Below are 16,538 nucleotides of genomic sequence, written 5' to 3'. Positions count from 1 at the left end.
CCTGTCTCCTTGGGCTCTTCTTGACTCTGACAGTTTCTCAGACTTTCCTTGTTTTTGATGACCTTGAAAGTTCTGAGGAGTACTGATCAGATATTTTATAGAATATCCCTCATTTGGGATTTGCCTGATGTTTTCCCCATGATCAGACTGGGGCTATGGGTTTTGGGGAGGAAGCCACAAAAGTCAAGTGCCATTTTGTACACATCGTATCAAGGGTATAAACTTGGTTGGGGTTTTTTTTTTTATTGATAATTTTTATGAATTGATTGCTTATTTTCTTGGAAATGAAATTATATTTTAGTGTCCCGAATTTAGTATTACCAGCATATCCAGTTTGAAGTAAACATTTGGACCAGACTCAGGAACTTCAATTATATATAAATGAATGCCATTCTTATATAGATCCTAACATCATTCAGAATGATCATATGACACTTTAAAGTGCAAAAATGAAAAATCACTGAAGCTTAGAAAAGAGCCTCATGACAATATTAGAACATTACATTTATTTGTACTTTAAATAAATCCTAATTGCTTAAAACTTTATAGGTAGACTTAAAAAAAAAAAAAGAAAAACAGGATAGAATCACTGATGAGGATGAAAAGAGTAGCTGCCTATGGTAGAGAGTGACAGCCAGCATCCCACTCCCCAAGGCCAGACACACCAGATGACAGTTCTTTAAGTCTCTCAGGGACTTAAGTTAATTCTTTCCAGCCTTGCCAACCTTAATCCAATCAATGGTCTCCCCTATGACCCACGAGTTGGCACATCTCCCTTAGTACTTGAAAACACAACAGAACTGAATCTCTTACTTGTTATTAACCCACTAAATGGTGAATTGCAGGGGAGAAAAGAGAAATGCTATTTTGTTATTATTAGTGCCTCAATGGATAAGATTAATGATTAGGTTTAACTGCCATCTTTACATCAAAGACAGTTGCATGTCAGCAACTTAATATGGTCCTACCTAACACTCTCAACAATACAGTGATAGAGGCCTGGCTCTGTATTTTTCAATTTCCCCAAAGACTGGTAGAGTGAAAACCTTTTCTAGGCAGGCATGCCCTTGGTAAACAATCAGCTAAGGGTCCCTCTTCCCTCTTTGTATAAGACCTGGGGCTAAAAGGTCAAAAGATTAGAGAGCAGACTGAATGTCAACGCTGCAGTTGAATATTGTGAGAAGGGCCAGAATGCTACCTTTCGCTGAGTTCATGAGGTGACCTGCATCTGAGCACCCACACAGATGACACATTTTCAGTTACAAACCCCCACACTGTTCTCCAAGACTAAACAGTGTCTGTGATTTTAAGACACGATTTACAGGTAGATTCAAAAGCTAAAGATGCTTAAGTATGAAGCCAAACAATGCTGCAAGAGAAAAACAATTTAATCTAAATCATGACTTGAGTGGGTAACACCAATTTAAACATCAAAGGGAACATTAGAAAAACTCATTAGATAAGTGGAACCTTCCCAATCTAATAACATTTGTTTAATAACTCCAAGCATTTTCTATGAGGAAACTTCAAAGACATACTTTCACTAAAGGCATAGCTAAATAAAAAGGGGATTTTGTGATAGCAGAGTCCAAACATGAGATGTGAAAGTTTATAAAAGAAAATCCTTCTTTTTCTATTAATATTAACTGAGTTATAGACATTTCCCATATGAGATGAAATAAAGGTAAGCAATCGATTACTTAAATACCACTCTGGAAGTCACATAAATTGACTTCTGCTATTCTATTATGTAGCACTTAAAAAAAAATTCCATATCCCTCAACATTAACACTTATTCTTCATAAAACAAATCACAAAATTTCCAACATGTATCATTCAAGGTCTTATGCCAAGAGTCACATTTAGATAACTTTGTAGCAACTTAAAATAATTTACTTTTCTTTCACTTGACAATATTCCAAAACATAGATGGAATCTTCACCTTAAATGTAATGGGGAATGTAGCATAGATTCACCGTGAGAAAATAAATCTACTTCTAATAATCATACAATTGTTTCCAGTTTTGCTTATACCCACAATATTTTAAGATAATGTCTTGATAAAAGAATATCCTGAAAGTGCTTATCTAAATCAACATTTCCCTGTGTTTCAGAGTCTACTACTTTTCTTTGAGATGATAATGACTGGTCCATGAAAACACAGACTTTGTACAGCTCTACTTTTAGAATAAAAGTAAGTTTAATATCCTCCTGCAGTAAAATTCCTGGCATATTTGTACTCCGTTTACTGAGATACCAAGGTACCTTTGAAAAACAACCTGCTATACTTGAAGAGACTAGGAAACCACGTGACAGCTGACCTGAGAGGCAAAAGCACTATGTTAGATCAGCTCATCTCTGATCTAACATCTAACAGTTAGTAAGAGCTGGAAACACACCAGCTCTTACTAACTAATCATCGTATTGATCTCTGACATTCACTCAGTGATAGATATTTGTCTTCTATCTTGTCTTCCCATTTCAACATATATCTGTGATATGATTCAATAATTACTGAATATTAAAAATTTATCCTACATAAGATATCTACTTAGAAGCCAGGTATACATTAATACTCATGAGTTCCTGTTTGTACTACATCGGTATAGGATGAATTTTAAAGGCATTTTAATAACCAACCTTCAAGGAGGTTGCATTCTAATGGAAGCAGACATGCAAATAAATTTGCAAATGAAAGAATATACTTTAGCAAGATGGTCAGAACAGAGCAATGGCTAAAGTGGCAACAGCCTAATAAAAATTCCATATCCATGAAACATTAACATTTATTCTTTATAAAACAAATCACAAAATTTCCAACATAGATCATTCAAGGTCTTATGCCAAAAGTCGCATTTAGATAATGTCTGTGGCTGTTTTCTAAAATGGTTCCAAAGTCTGTGTTCTTATTCACCATAGTCTCTTATATCCTCATTATTCTGCTGTAGCACATATTGCCTGTCTACCTCTTCATTGTGGAGTAAATGCTGCCAAGATCTGAGTCCTATTTTAAGATAAATGTGGGGCATAGAGTGGACATGCAATAGATACTGAGGCTAGTTCCTGCAAGGCATGACTCTATCTCTAAATTGAAACATGGCTACAGGGGGGAGAGGGGACAGATGAGATACGGGAAGGGGTTAGACTTTTTTCTGTTTGTCATTGCCAGGATTTAAGAATGGGCAACATATTAGTGGATTTGCTATAGGGAAACAAAGGAATTCATGGTGGTCAGCCAGCAGCCTGTTGCAGAAATCCTGGTGAGAGATCACAGTGGCCCAGGTCACCATTTTATGAATGAGAAAGGTAAGAAGTGGGAGGTTCACCAAGATGACAAGCATCCGTGTCATTTTGAAAAATACTTATCAAAAAGAACTTTGAAATACCATATGTTACTCAGTACAGAAATGTGTATCTAGGTATTCTCTCTAGAATATTGTTCTGTGTGTCACATTCTGTATTTCATAAATCAAGGCAAATATGTAACATGAACTAAGGAATTAAGTAAAATATGTTGAAGCATGACCTACATTGCTGATCAGTAATTCCCATTCATTTAGGGACTCATACAATATCAAAGACCCTGAATCTGCCACCAGAGGTGTGCCTCCTTGGCCCTGGCACCCTGCTAGTCTTGCTCTGTTGTCTCTGCTACAGATGGAATGTTGTATCCCCCCAAAATGCATATGTTGCATTTAACCCCTAATGTGATGGTATTTGGAGTGGATAATTAGAGTCAAACTAGATCACAGCATGAGGTCCTCAAGGGGGGATCATCAGTCTTCTAAGAGGAGGAAGAGAGCAAGATGCATGCAACAAGGAGAGGCCGTGTAAGGACAGAGAACAAGGACGGCAGTCCACAAGCCCTGAAGAGGGCCCTCACCAGGAACTGAGTCAGCAGGCGCCTGACTGTGGCCTTCTGAACCTCCAGAACTGTAAGAAATCCAAGTCTGTGGTTTAAGCCATCCAGTGTGATATTTTGTTACAGCAGCCCCAGCTGACTAAGACAGTCCCTTTACAGTGTTTTCATTTACTGAAGTCCTTCCAAAGTCAGGCTGTACCATCACAATAGGCAAGACAGTGGACATGCCTTCTCTAACTTCTGTGATGGAGGGGAGCATGGCACATTGTTACACTTGGATTTGGTAGTATTTAGGCCTTCAGTGGGGTGGCAGTTATCCACTCAGTGCTCCCAAGTAGTCTACAGACCTGCTGTCAGAATGTTCTACCATTTTCTCCTGGCGACCTACTAACAGCTTCACAAACTCCGTAATGTCACGATATTGTCTGTAATGTCACATACTTGCACATCACAACACCTGAAACATCACATCACATCTGTATTTTTGAGCTTGATACGCATATGCAGCTTAACTTCTTGATGTGATAACAACTTTCCTGAGTGCCAAGAGAATCGTTGCGAAGTGTTGAGGACTCAATGCATATCTGGGATGACCCACTGCTTTAACTGTCTTTCTCAATGCCTTGTAACGGATGTAGAAGCAGCCCCATCTTTTGCCAAATGTCTAGGGAGATCCATCTTCAAAGGTACATTAGCACTAAACCTAGAGGTAACAATGCTCTACTTATATGAAAACCATGCAGCAGAAAAATTGAAATTATCCCTAAAGCATATGGGTAGCTTTTTAATGTAAATTATAAGGATATGTATTGAAAACTAGCACATCGCAACAAAATAAAAAATACTCTTTTCCCTCATAGTCCACAAAGCAATCCGGTCTAAGGTGTTAGAAAGAAAGGCAATGCCACCTGACACTGTTGTGTACACATAAAGGGCTTTGAGAGAAACTGATAATAACTCTGAGTTCACGAGCATCTTCTCGGGGTCAGAGCTAAAACACTCATCTAGCCACCAAATCCCGACCCTGCCACACCTCGGTTAGCTAAAATGATGAGTAACAGCAAGGAACAGCATGTGCATTTAAACTCAGGTGACTATCATCTAAGAGGCTCCTAAGAATAAGCAAAAATGACAAAATCTACTATGGTACAAAAATCTGTTACATTACTTTCAAAATTCTCCTCACTTCCAAAAGACGAAATATGGGAAAGCACTTGAATAAAACTCAAATGAATAGCTTTGCTTACATTTCCTCCCACACCCTGTTCAACTCAAGACAGCACTGTATCAGGCTGTCACCCTCCTCTCCCACTGGCAGCTCCGTTATCACCTGCCAGTCTGTAGGTATAACCACTGTTATAAAATGCACAATTTGTCAGGCCACCAGGAAGCCACATAAACTGACATGATTACATTGTGTAAATGTGAAGTATTTATGTTTAGTACTGGACGATCCTGAGTCCTACTGACAATTACACAATGCATTTTAAGAGAACAGGCACACGGAAAAGAAGTAAGGGAAAGATTTCAGAGATGTAAGGCAACATGGCAACCTGAGTTTGAAATCCAAGTCTGAAAACAACAGAAGTAGCTACTCTTCAACTAGATGAAATTGCTAAACCACTCAGAGGGGGGCAGATTATCTGGTCCTGAAATTGTTTTTGTTTTGCTACCCTTTATAACGTATTGCTTCTTCAAGACTTATATACAGTCCAGTTTGTTGACTGAATGGGTTAATCAATGAATAACTGCCCACCCCATTTAGAAAGTTCTGTTGCCAAAAGTAGTGTAAGCTACCTGCTCCTTCCCACTTCTTAAGGTGTTGTTGAACTACCACCCTCCATCAGAGCTCCCCAGAACACAGGCAGTCTTCTGTGGCAGCAGTCAGTATCTGCAGAGGCAGAAGGGGTGACACCTGAGCATCGCCGCCATCTCCAGCCATCCTCTTGTCCCTTCTTCTCACACTACTCCTTTCTGGGGTTCACACATACCTGCTAAGACCACCCCCTGAATCCTCTCAACTGTCAAAACAGAGACTGTGCATCTACTATGCAGTTTATCACACAACCCACCCTAAGCTAAAAAAACGACTGTAGATTTATATGGAAAAAGGACCATATCTGAAATTGCTCTAAGCAGCGAGCATAAACCATGAGTAACATCTCCTCCTGAGTAACTAAAACTGCGACTCACTAGGTAACAAACTCGTTGAGGGATACTTACCTCCCTCTGAACTTACTTCAAAAGTTTTGAGATTAGGGAACAAAAACAAGGTTTTGTTTTGTTTTGTTTTTCTGTAACTTACATATGATATCTTCCTATTGGCAGATATAGTTACAGTGATAAGAATTCTCTGAAACTTTGTTCAAAGTATTTAAGGAAATATGCTCAAAAAAAATGAAAACCAGCTACAGTTCACACTTCTAAAACTGTTCTGATAAAGCCTTCCAGGCGCCAGACTCGACAGCCCACTAGGAGAGAAAATAATATTCTGGGGACATTTCTGCAGACTTCAATCCCTGAGGAACCACAGAGCTTCATTACTCCTCCCCTTTTAAGCAGCAAATATCTGCACAAAAAAGAAAAAAACACAAGGAATCAAGCCAACTAGGTGTGACAATTTTTGAAGAGATATAAAGAAATAACAGGAATTACTGCCACTGATGGACAAAAGCAAGTTCTTCCTCTAGGTGATACCCAGTGGTATATCACCCATTAGGGGACCTGGGATTTATAACCACATTAGTAATGGAAGTCAGAGATTTAGTTTTACAATCAAGCAAATCTTGACTCCAACTCATAAAAAAAAAAAGCCTATTTTTGAATCACTTCAAAAGTTCCAAGGAATATATTTTATACTGAAATGCTTGTTATATTCCCAAAGCACTGTCACAGGAATTAAAGCACAGTCACTAAAAACCCTGTGTTGATCCCAATGAGCAAATGACAATGAAGTCACAAGAGAAAGCAAGTGACAACTTGGTGTTCATTCCAGAACTCAGGAGTCCTAATCCCATGTTCTCTCCAGAGCACCACAGTGCCCAGCACCCAGAAAGAGCCAAACACAACCAAACGAACCTTAGTTCGTGAACCTTTTCTGACAATGAAAACAAGAGCACATCTACCCCACAATGATAGCCTAAGTGTTCACAATGTGCCAATGATTGTCCTAGGATTTGAGAATCAATGATAAAAAACCAGATAACCAGTATGGCATGGGGGTAGGGTGAAGCATGTTCCTATGTGATTAGAGAAAAAGGTACCTGTATGGGGTTGGTGGGGGGTTCACACATATGATACAGAAATGTATACATGTACACATATTGTATGTACCATATAGAAAATCATGTATTTGCCTAAGAATGGAATCCTAACTTACTCTTCCCAACGAGATTGAAACATACAGAGAAGTAAGGGGCTCCTGGAGGCCACACAGCACACTAACCATAGCACATACACAGAGCTTCCACCTGTAAGTCCCAGACTGCCAGAAACACCTAGCCTTTCACACAGAGGTCCCTGAGCCTGTTCAGGTGCATAACCATGCTTCATTGATGGGGGGAAAGCAAAGGCCAGAATTAGAGAGAAGGATCTGTCATCTTTACTGTTTAACAATAGAAATAACTAAGGTGTTGGAGGTTCACTAGTATACTAGGATCTCTGCTGTGCATTTTAGGTACATAGTCTCTTTATCTGCCCTCACAACAACCTGAAGACACAGAAATTATCTCCCCTCTATTGACAATGACACGCAATCGTAATTTATTCCCTTGCTAAAAAAAGTTAAAGTTGAACTACATCCTCAGTCATGTTGGGATACAACTATTAAGCATTCCCACCGCAATGTGTTCCAATGCCATATTTACTACTGAGAAACCCAAAATTAGGGAGGAATAGAAGACTCCTTTAATAGGAACCCCCCAGGAAAAGGGGATACATTTAAATACAAGCTTTAAAATTATGCTTAAAATAAGAATTAATAAAATGAGAAACTGATAAAACATGGCAAAGGGTAATGTAATTACTACAGAAATATACAAATCAGGAAACAAGGCCAACTGACCAGTTGAGAAATGTGCAGAAGATACAAAAAGACAATTCACAAAAGAATTAAGACTATCTCATAAACGTATGTAATATTTAAACTCAGCCATATTAAATGAGAAGCAATTCCAACTACAAGAAAATACAATTTTCCCCTTATGTAGTTGGAATTTGTTTTTTGGGGTTTTTTTTTTGTTATTATTATTATAATGCCCAGCATTGTCAAAATCATGGGGAAATCAGCATACTCCTCCTAGCTGAAAGAAATATAAATTACATAAACTTTCTGGAGGACAATTTGACAACATATAAGATCAATGGCCTTGAAAACCACCAGTCCTAGGTAGTAATCGAGAGAAAATAACCTGATGAAAATTATTTAGCTTTAATCATAGCACCATACATATCTTCAAAAATTAAAAATGCTGTCCATCTCCAAAAATAGCACATTACTTAAATGAAAGATGTTACATAAAGGTATGGAAAACAGACAGTAAAAATGAATACTAATTTTATGAGAAAAAGCTGCCTTACATGTTAAAAAATAACAAAACAGAATATTGTAAGTCTTCTAAATTTAAAAATGTGTAAAAATTAGCATTTCAACTAAAAACAGTAATTTCCGGAGCTTGAGATCATGCATGAACTTTAGCTTACATTCGTTTTAGAAATGGTAAAACATTATTTGGAAAGGAGAGAAATATTTCACTAATTGTCTCAAGAAGACACCAACTTGATAAACTTCCTCAATACATCTCTCAAATTTAAAAACAGAAAATCTAGGTGTAGCATTGATTAAAATACATGTAAATCACATTCCATGAAGAATGAACCTTGTTAACTTTCAGTCAGGCATTCAGTTAATTGATGAAATTTATCCCAAAAATTCTTTTAAACACTTGAAACACATATTTTGTTTCTGTGTAATGATGTAATGCATTTTGAACTACAATATATATGGTGGAAAGATAGTACATAAAGAACAAAATATTTGAAACTTTGTTATAAACACTATGTTCTTTTATTTGCATGAGTGTATGTATGGGTATGTGTGCTGGGTATCATATGCAATATATGCAAATGCATATATTTTTTGCCTTTTTTACCAACATACGCAAGTTTTTTACCTTGCTTTTCTTCTTAACCTTTGGTATCATGAACATTTCCCATATAATTAACTCTTCCTGGAAAATATAATCCCTAGCACCATAATATTCCTTTGGGCAGAAGTGCCATAATATATCTAAGTTCCCGCTACAGATTTAACAATGAGTTTTTGCCAACACAACTCAAGTCGGTCTGATGCACTACAAGCCCCAGCCTTCCTGCAACAGCTTCCATGTCCCAGACACATGTGACATAATTTCTACTGTCTCTGAGATTTCACATAATGCCCATTTCACCTGTCTGCCTTTCTAGAGAACTCCATCACCAACTCATCCAGTAACAAAAACAAAACAAAACACACAGAACCAGTGAGGACTGTATTAGAGACAAAAAACTGAATTTTGGCTTTTTTGAGACTTGGTTTGCTGCCAAAGAAGTTGCTCTTCCTGTATATTAAATTTCTGTATTACTGAAGGTAATGACTGCTAGGTTTAAACTCTACTGTTTAAAAGTCCAAATAAAATATTTGCAAGAGAAGAATAAAATTTATTTTAAGAAGTGAGCTCTTTTTAGGTTGAGTAGTCATACTTGCAGTCAAATAAAACATGTCTATTTTTAAATTCAATTTTTTCCTTCATTCTTCATGGTGCCCATTATTGCTCCTATTAAAAGCTAAAACATTAAACAACAGCCAAACTGAAATGATCAACACTGAGGAAGAAAGTGCATGGACAAGAGATAGCACGGATCATCACTTACATACGGTTTGGGAAGGCAGATTTTGACACTGACCTTTTCATGCCAATTCTCACCACTTACAAGGCCAGTCAATTACTGGCAGTGAAAGTCTTACATAGGGAGTAGGGAAGATACACTAAGAATAAGTTTTTTAAAGTTGGCAATACATAAATCAGCTGAATTTCATGAACCATACTCTCTATAAATCAGCCAGGGCATTAGACACTCCCGTGATAATTCCTGATAGAGTGTCAAAATACCATAAAATATTTACAATGCTCAACTAACCAAAATATTGTTAAAACTACTGTATTCAGAATTCTACAAACAGAGTTCTCTATAAACCATGTCAATGAGGAACAGTTCTTCCATACTTCTGGTATTTCCTTCCAGGTGAAGGGAACTTAATTCATGTAACACTCTAGCCTCTCTCCAGCCCTTCACTTTCTCTGCCTCTGAAGAAAAAAGGAAGCAGCTTGCCTGGCTCCTTCCTTCTTCCTCTGTAGATCTCCCTGCCTGCAGAGAGCAAGGCTTGGGCTCTAGGGCTCAAAGGCAGCTCTATCCCTGTGGGGAGGAAGGAAAAGGGAAGGCCAAGGTCCTGGAATGGCCTTCAGCATCACATCAAGCTACATCTAATCAAAACTGATATTTCATCCACAGTGGTCACTACCTAGTTTTTTCTTTTCTTTTTTTTTCTTCCATTAACTCATCTTTTTCAGAAACTGGAACGCTTTTATGGGTGATATTTACTGGGTTCCTTAAAGACCCCCACATTTCTGCAAATTCTATAATTTAAGGTAAATGCATACCTTTTTGTGATTTATGTTGTTGCATATTTAAATGAGAAAAGATGACAATAACCATTATGAGATTGGTGGGTTCCTTAACCAAAAGAATAAGTACTATAAAATGAGTACAAAATGCATTTTTTCTTAATATACACCTATTAGATCAAATTTCTAATGACAGTTATGATGATCATCTATTAAGCAAAAATTTATTAACAAGAAAACTTCAGCCCATCCCTATGCAGGATGAATGTAATTTCATGACAGAATTAACTGTTCTCCATCATCTAAAGCTATAAATTAAACACTGCTTTTAGTAATACATTCTGCATGAGGCAAAACCTGCTGAAATTTTGACTCTTACATTTATTTAACCAAACATAATTGGCTCACCACCTACTTTGAGCCAAAAAACAGAAATATTTTTTATTATAGCATGTATTGTACTCTGGTAACATTTAATTGCCAGTTCCTACAACAACACATAAATTTGAATATAAATAACCATATTTATTGTCAAAATGTTTTTCTGACTTAAAATAAATTAGTCTCCTGTTACACAGGTCACATTCTGTAACAAAATCTAAGATACATCTGAGCATTATCATTGTAAGGATTAGTTGCTGAAGATCGCAGCTCTGCCTTGCTGGTGCTGGACGTAATCAAATCCAGAGGGGCTGGGCACTTTATCAAAGCTACGATGAGGGAAATGATAAGTGAAAATGATCATTTATTTTCAAAAAGGTGCAAAAGCACCAGCCCTTTAATTGTAGGTGACTTTAATTGTGGGTAGGGTGGGGTAGGATGGGTCTTCTATTTATGTAATAAAAGAAGCTGTCTCAGGTTTCATTATTCTTTGTCACAGTGATACTATGATGGGATTCATGCTCTGTGGTTCTAAACAGAGCAGACTTTAATGTTTTACCTCAAGAAAGTTACTTTTTTTAAACTGTCTATAATACTCTTTCACAATATTAATCTTTGTAGAAAGTTTGATCTTAATCAGGTGAATAAATTAACACTAATAGAAAGTATCAAAGTTTTGCAATTTCTGATTGATTAGAATCTTTTTTAATAATAGTGCCGGGAGAGAGGATTTACTTCTCTTCCTTTATTATACATTTTACTATGTAAAGGTATGTTGTAGAGTAGAAAACTTGACACTTTATATGCAAATCTATATAATAAAGTAATAATACAATAGGAGTAGGGACAGAATATATTCATTTAATAGCCTTTGTTAGAGAAGATGTAGCCTATATAACATATCTAATAATACATAAAGTATCCATCTTAATATTAAGATTCATATCTCCTATGTTTGTATACATGTTTACAATTTACAAACCACTTATGCATTTACTTATCTTTTGAATCAATTTTAAAATATTATTTGTCTTACTGTACCCACTTTACAGCTGAAAACACTGAGCTAAAATCTGAGTATCACATAAATGGTGAAGGGACAGAGCTAAGAGGGGACAGAGCTGGGATCCACCCAAAGTCAGGGCTCTCATCATCTCTGCACCTACCCAAAGCAGAATTCAAAATAGCATTACATATTTATATATATATATATATATATATATATATATATATATATACACATATATCACATATATGATATACATGCAAAAACTGTGTGTTTCTTACATGTATATTTTATATATAAGTAATATGTTTTAATACATGTTATATATGTATTTATATATATTCATTGTAGGGTAGAGCTCAACTTTTTCTTTAGAAATATATTTGATATGAAATGATAATGGAGTAATAAGTTTAAATAAATAATTCATTTTATGGACAACTTTTCAGGAATCTCACCAAGTAACACAGGTGATTATTTGTCTAAGATGGAAAGCTAGTAGGAAGCAGAGTTTCACTTCTTGAGTCATTATTTCCAATTTGTCAAAAATTAACTGATATAGAGTACAACTTCAATGCCCTAATACAGCCAAGATATTTCCTACAAATCAATTAACCATGATACAAAGCTTGAAATTACACTTAACTGCTATGTGATCAAAACATAAACAACTGGAGGTGCCATAACTACATGTTTTTGTTATGAGTCTTAACATTTTTAATGGACTAAAAGCACAGTATGATAAAATATTTCTGTGAGTTTCCTATGTTGGAGGTATTGTTTGTGAATATAATTGGATTCATTAAACCCAACCAGGCAGTTTATTAATCAGTAGGCTAGACTGGCAGACATGGGATAGGAACTATTCATCTATGACACATTTAATATTTTACATTAATCTAAACAGCTGTTACTTTGGCATATAATCAGATAATCTTTAAACCAGCAACAAGTACCATGAACTGTTCCCACTCAAATAAACGTTCGCCCACATCTATACAACATTTACACAAAGCCATCTAAGTACTGATGGAAACCACCGTGGAAGCCAGCTGAAGATTGGGCTTGAGAGAGTGTTACTCAGCAAAGACCCACTGTACCACACCATCAACAAAAGTACTGTATTTAAAGATACCTGCCTATCTTCTCTTGTTGTTTGTTCATCTCTGAATTAATTACAGTGTTTGAATTTATACTCTGTCAACTATGTGGCATCTTTTTTTATAAAAAAAACTTTTAGGAAGAGTGATACTAGCATGACCAATTCCCCACTAAAGAAATGAAAAACAGTGTTCACACAGAGAAACAATCACAAATGAGTGTTCATATTTTCTGTGGATAACCATGAGGAAAAAAATTTAAAGGGAACCCTTCTAGCAGTTCCAAATGCAACAGTTCCTTCTTTGGTGCAGGTGTTTTGTTACAGCCAGATTTTGGGGTTCATACAAAGTATACTTTAGGGACAAACAGATTGCATTACTTTAAATGTAACTATACTATTTTCTACATAAGGACAACTTGATGAAATTAGTCTGGAGAACTCTTCAACAATTTTATATAAATGCATACCATAAAGAACTTTGATAAAGCAGAAACTTACATGTTCTATATAACATCTTCAGAGCACTGTGTATTCAATTATATGTCAAAAGTAATGCATTTGATAAGTTCATTTTTAATTTTAAAGGTCATTATGAAAGTGATATTATCCTTAGAAATTATTTAACAAAACTATAACTTGCATTTTCCACTAATACCACTTTAATTTCTTTTTTCTCTCTGATGAAACATTTCACTGGGAGAAAAGAATTGGCTTGTACTCTATTGTGAAAAATGTGAAGTTGATGGAAATAACTAACTTGGCAGTGTGTGACTTTTATTACAAACAATGAAAACATTGGTGACATCTATAATGATTAGGTTATACCACTATACACACACCAAATAAAATAACTCCTTTGTGTAAGACTATGACAATTTTATTAGAGCTACAACCTCATGTACTTACTATAATTGCCATTCAATCAGGTGCTATCATTTTCAATCCACAATATGACCTAAAAATCAAGTATACAAAGCATTCTGTTTTCCCCATGCTCATAAGCTGCTCTCTGCGTACATACAGAGACACAGAATAACATCTACTAGTCGTTTAAGAATCATGTTTAAAACTGAATCAGTATTGTCAAAAAGAAAAGAGAAATGAATGTCTACTTCACCTACTGCTTCTTTTGGAGAGAAAATTTTTTATTAAAACAATGTGCTCTGGGAAAGTTTTCTTAATGTAATAAGAGAACTCAAACTATATTGGGTAAAACAAATCACACCATTCGGTTAACTCTAGCCACACAGACATTGCTAGTCTTTCTGCAACACTGAGACTTTTTAGCTTATAGTTACAGGCCTCCCGAATTTCAGCAAATGCAACTCCAACTGCAATCATCTTCATTCAAGCCCTGAGAGCTTATAACCCACAGCCCCATACCGATGCCACTTAACATTTTCCCAAAAACTTGAAAAATGGATTCTGCATGTGGCACAGAGAATTGGCAGCACTTTAAAGCATCTAGTCCATATTTGAGGATGCCCACCCTATTGTCATACTTCTCACAGAGCGAGCCACCAGAGAGCCATGTAGAGGTTCATCCCTGTAATTGGATATGAGTCATATCAAACACTTCATGGGATTTTAGAAGTGCTGCAGCTCTAAAGCCTTTTAATCCTATAGGTGAATTACTAACAGCAAAGAGATGAACTCTACCCCCACAGCAGCCTAGCTACTGATGCAAAGATGCACAATGAGATAACTCCTGGCTAGGGCAGTTTCAGCACCTCCCTATTTTTATGGAAGTCCTTGTAGAAAATTCCAAACATCTTAAATATTGGTCACAAGAGTTCCTAAAAGTGAAAATCTATGCAAATCAGGTCTGATATTATGCTTATAACACGTATCCCTTTTCTAAACCAACATATCTGCTCCATAACATTAGGCACGCATGTTAATAACACCTTTCAGAACCAAAGCAAATCAGATCAGTTCAACTGAAGCAGACAAGAGGGCCAAACACTATGGATCCACAAACTGCCCCTCTTTTTCTCTGTTTCCACACCTTTCACTACCCCTTCCCCCCATTTACCTCCAAACACAACTTTGGGCATTTTGGAAGTAGCTGTTCTTTGTTGGAACCACACACACACACACACACACGCACCCCAAAAATCCGTAAGACTGTTTTCCTACCACACAGATCAGGGAGGCTGCACCACCTCTCTTGTGACTTGATTCTCAGCGTAGTGGCTCCAACCAGCTGAGCAGCAATCGAAGAAAACATATTACACACCAGAATAAGAAGAAGGTCGGCGAAAAAGAAAAAGCAGCTTTGCTTTCGGCCATTAATTACCGATCACCCAAATATCGCATCGCAATCTCCCATGCACATGCACGGCTTTCCCAACCTGGGTTTCAGGCGGCGCTTTCCAGAGCCTCGCTATCTATTGTCAGGACGCAGAAGCCCCCGAAACCTGTGAATCGAGCTGAAAACGCTTCCTCTGAAACCGCTAAATATAGACCAAAGAGGTTCTGGGGCTGGCAAGCAGCGGGAGACTGAAGAAATGGCCATAGACGCATATGACTAAGTATTTCCATTTTGTTCTAGCCAAACATCGTAATGACATTGAACATAAGGGCAAAAGACTGGAGGGAAGTCCTCCCCGCCCCCACCCCGTCTTCTCCTGTGTATTAGGGACGTCATGAAGGCAACGGGTGGGTTCTGGGGGTGGCAGGGAGCACTATTGTTGGTGTTGCCCTATATACGCCTCCTCCGGGGGAGATGGGTGGCGGGGAGGGGGAGCACGCAGAGGAGCCACTTGGCAACCGCGCCGAGAAGGCACTAACCCCGGCCCCGGCGGGCAGAGGTGTCCTCCGAGAGGGGACCCGGTGCGGCGGCGGTCCTCCCCCAGCGGGCAGGACCGCGCAGCAGCCGCCGCCGCCGCCGCCGCCAGCGGCCGGGACGGAGGAGCCACCCCCGCAGGCGGAGAGGAGGAGGAGGGCGAGCAGGACGCCGCCGGGAGGAGGATGCGCCTGGCCCCGGCTGCCCGCGAACGCAACTCACCCAGCGGCGCGGCGCCCGACTGCCTCCTGGAGAACATGCACCCGCCACCGGCGACGGCTCCGCGGTCGGAGAGAGGCGTGCGCGCCGCCGCCCGGCTTCAGGGCAAGGTCCTGACCTTGCCCAACTGCAGCATCTTCCGCTTTTGTTGTCTGAGCGCGGCCGCGGGACAAGGGATGCTGGCGGGGAGCAGGGGCGAGCGCCGCGGGAGTGAGGCGGCTCCCGACGCGAGGGCGCGGCGCCCGGCCCGGCGGCCCCTCCGAGCGCGGCGAGCGCAGCGCCCCCTGCCCGGCTCCGCGGGCTCCGCGGGCTCCTCCGGGCGCCGCCGGCCGGGCTGGGAGAGCCGCCGCCGCCGCGCCCGCCGCTCCGCTCGGCCGGCTGCAGCCGCGGGCGCGAGCCTGGGGCCGCCGGGCGCCCGGCGCCGAGCGCTCCCGAGCTGCGCTTCGCGCGCGGCCCGCGCCACCTGTGCCGCCGCCGCCGCCGAGGGCGAGGCTCCTCCCGCGGCGCGCGGCAGCCTC

The 16,538-nt window shown here is 39.1% G+C and overlaps 1 protein-coding gene across 5 annotated transcripts in view; it reads right to left on the bottom strand.

Moving 5' to 3' along the window:
• The window catches only part of CTNND2 (catenin delta 2), a 947,950-nt gene extending 931,689 nt beyond the window's left edge, over positions 1 to 16,261 (bottom strand). For 2 of the 5 annotated variants that reach the window (XM_036896687.2, XM_036896690.2), the window contains exon 1: positions 16,024 to 16,246. In XM_036896687.2, coding sequence (XP_036752582.2) covers positions 16,024 to 16,060 — 37 coding nt within the window. In that variant the 5' untranslated portion in view covers positions 16,061 to 16,246. Of the gene's footprint in view, positions 1 to 15,367; positions 15,493 to 16,023 lie in introns of those variants that run through there. The other 3 variants (XM_036896685.2, XM_036896686.2, XM_057496339.1) reach the window with 3 other exon arrangements.
• Between the last annotated feature and the right edge of the window lie 277 nt (positions 16,262 to 16,538).

The sequence above is a fragment of the Manis pentadactyla genome, chromosome 2 (assembly GCF_030020395.1).
Source record: "Manis pentadactyla isolate mManPen7 chromosome 2, mManPen7.hap1, whole genome shotgun sequence".
NCBI lineage: Eukaryota > Metazoa > Chordata > Mammalia > Pholidota > Manidae > Manis > Manis pentadactyla.
This window is presented reverse-complemented; position numbering and strand designations above follow the sequence as displayed.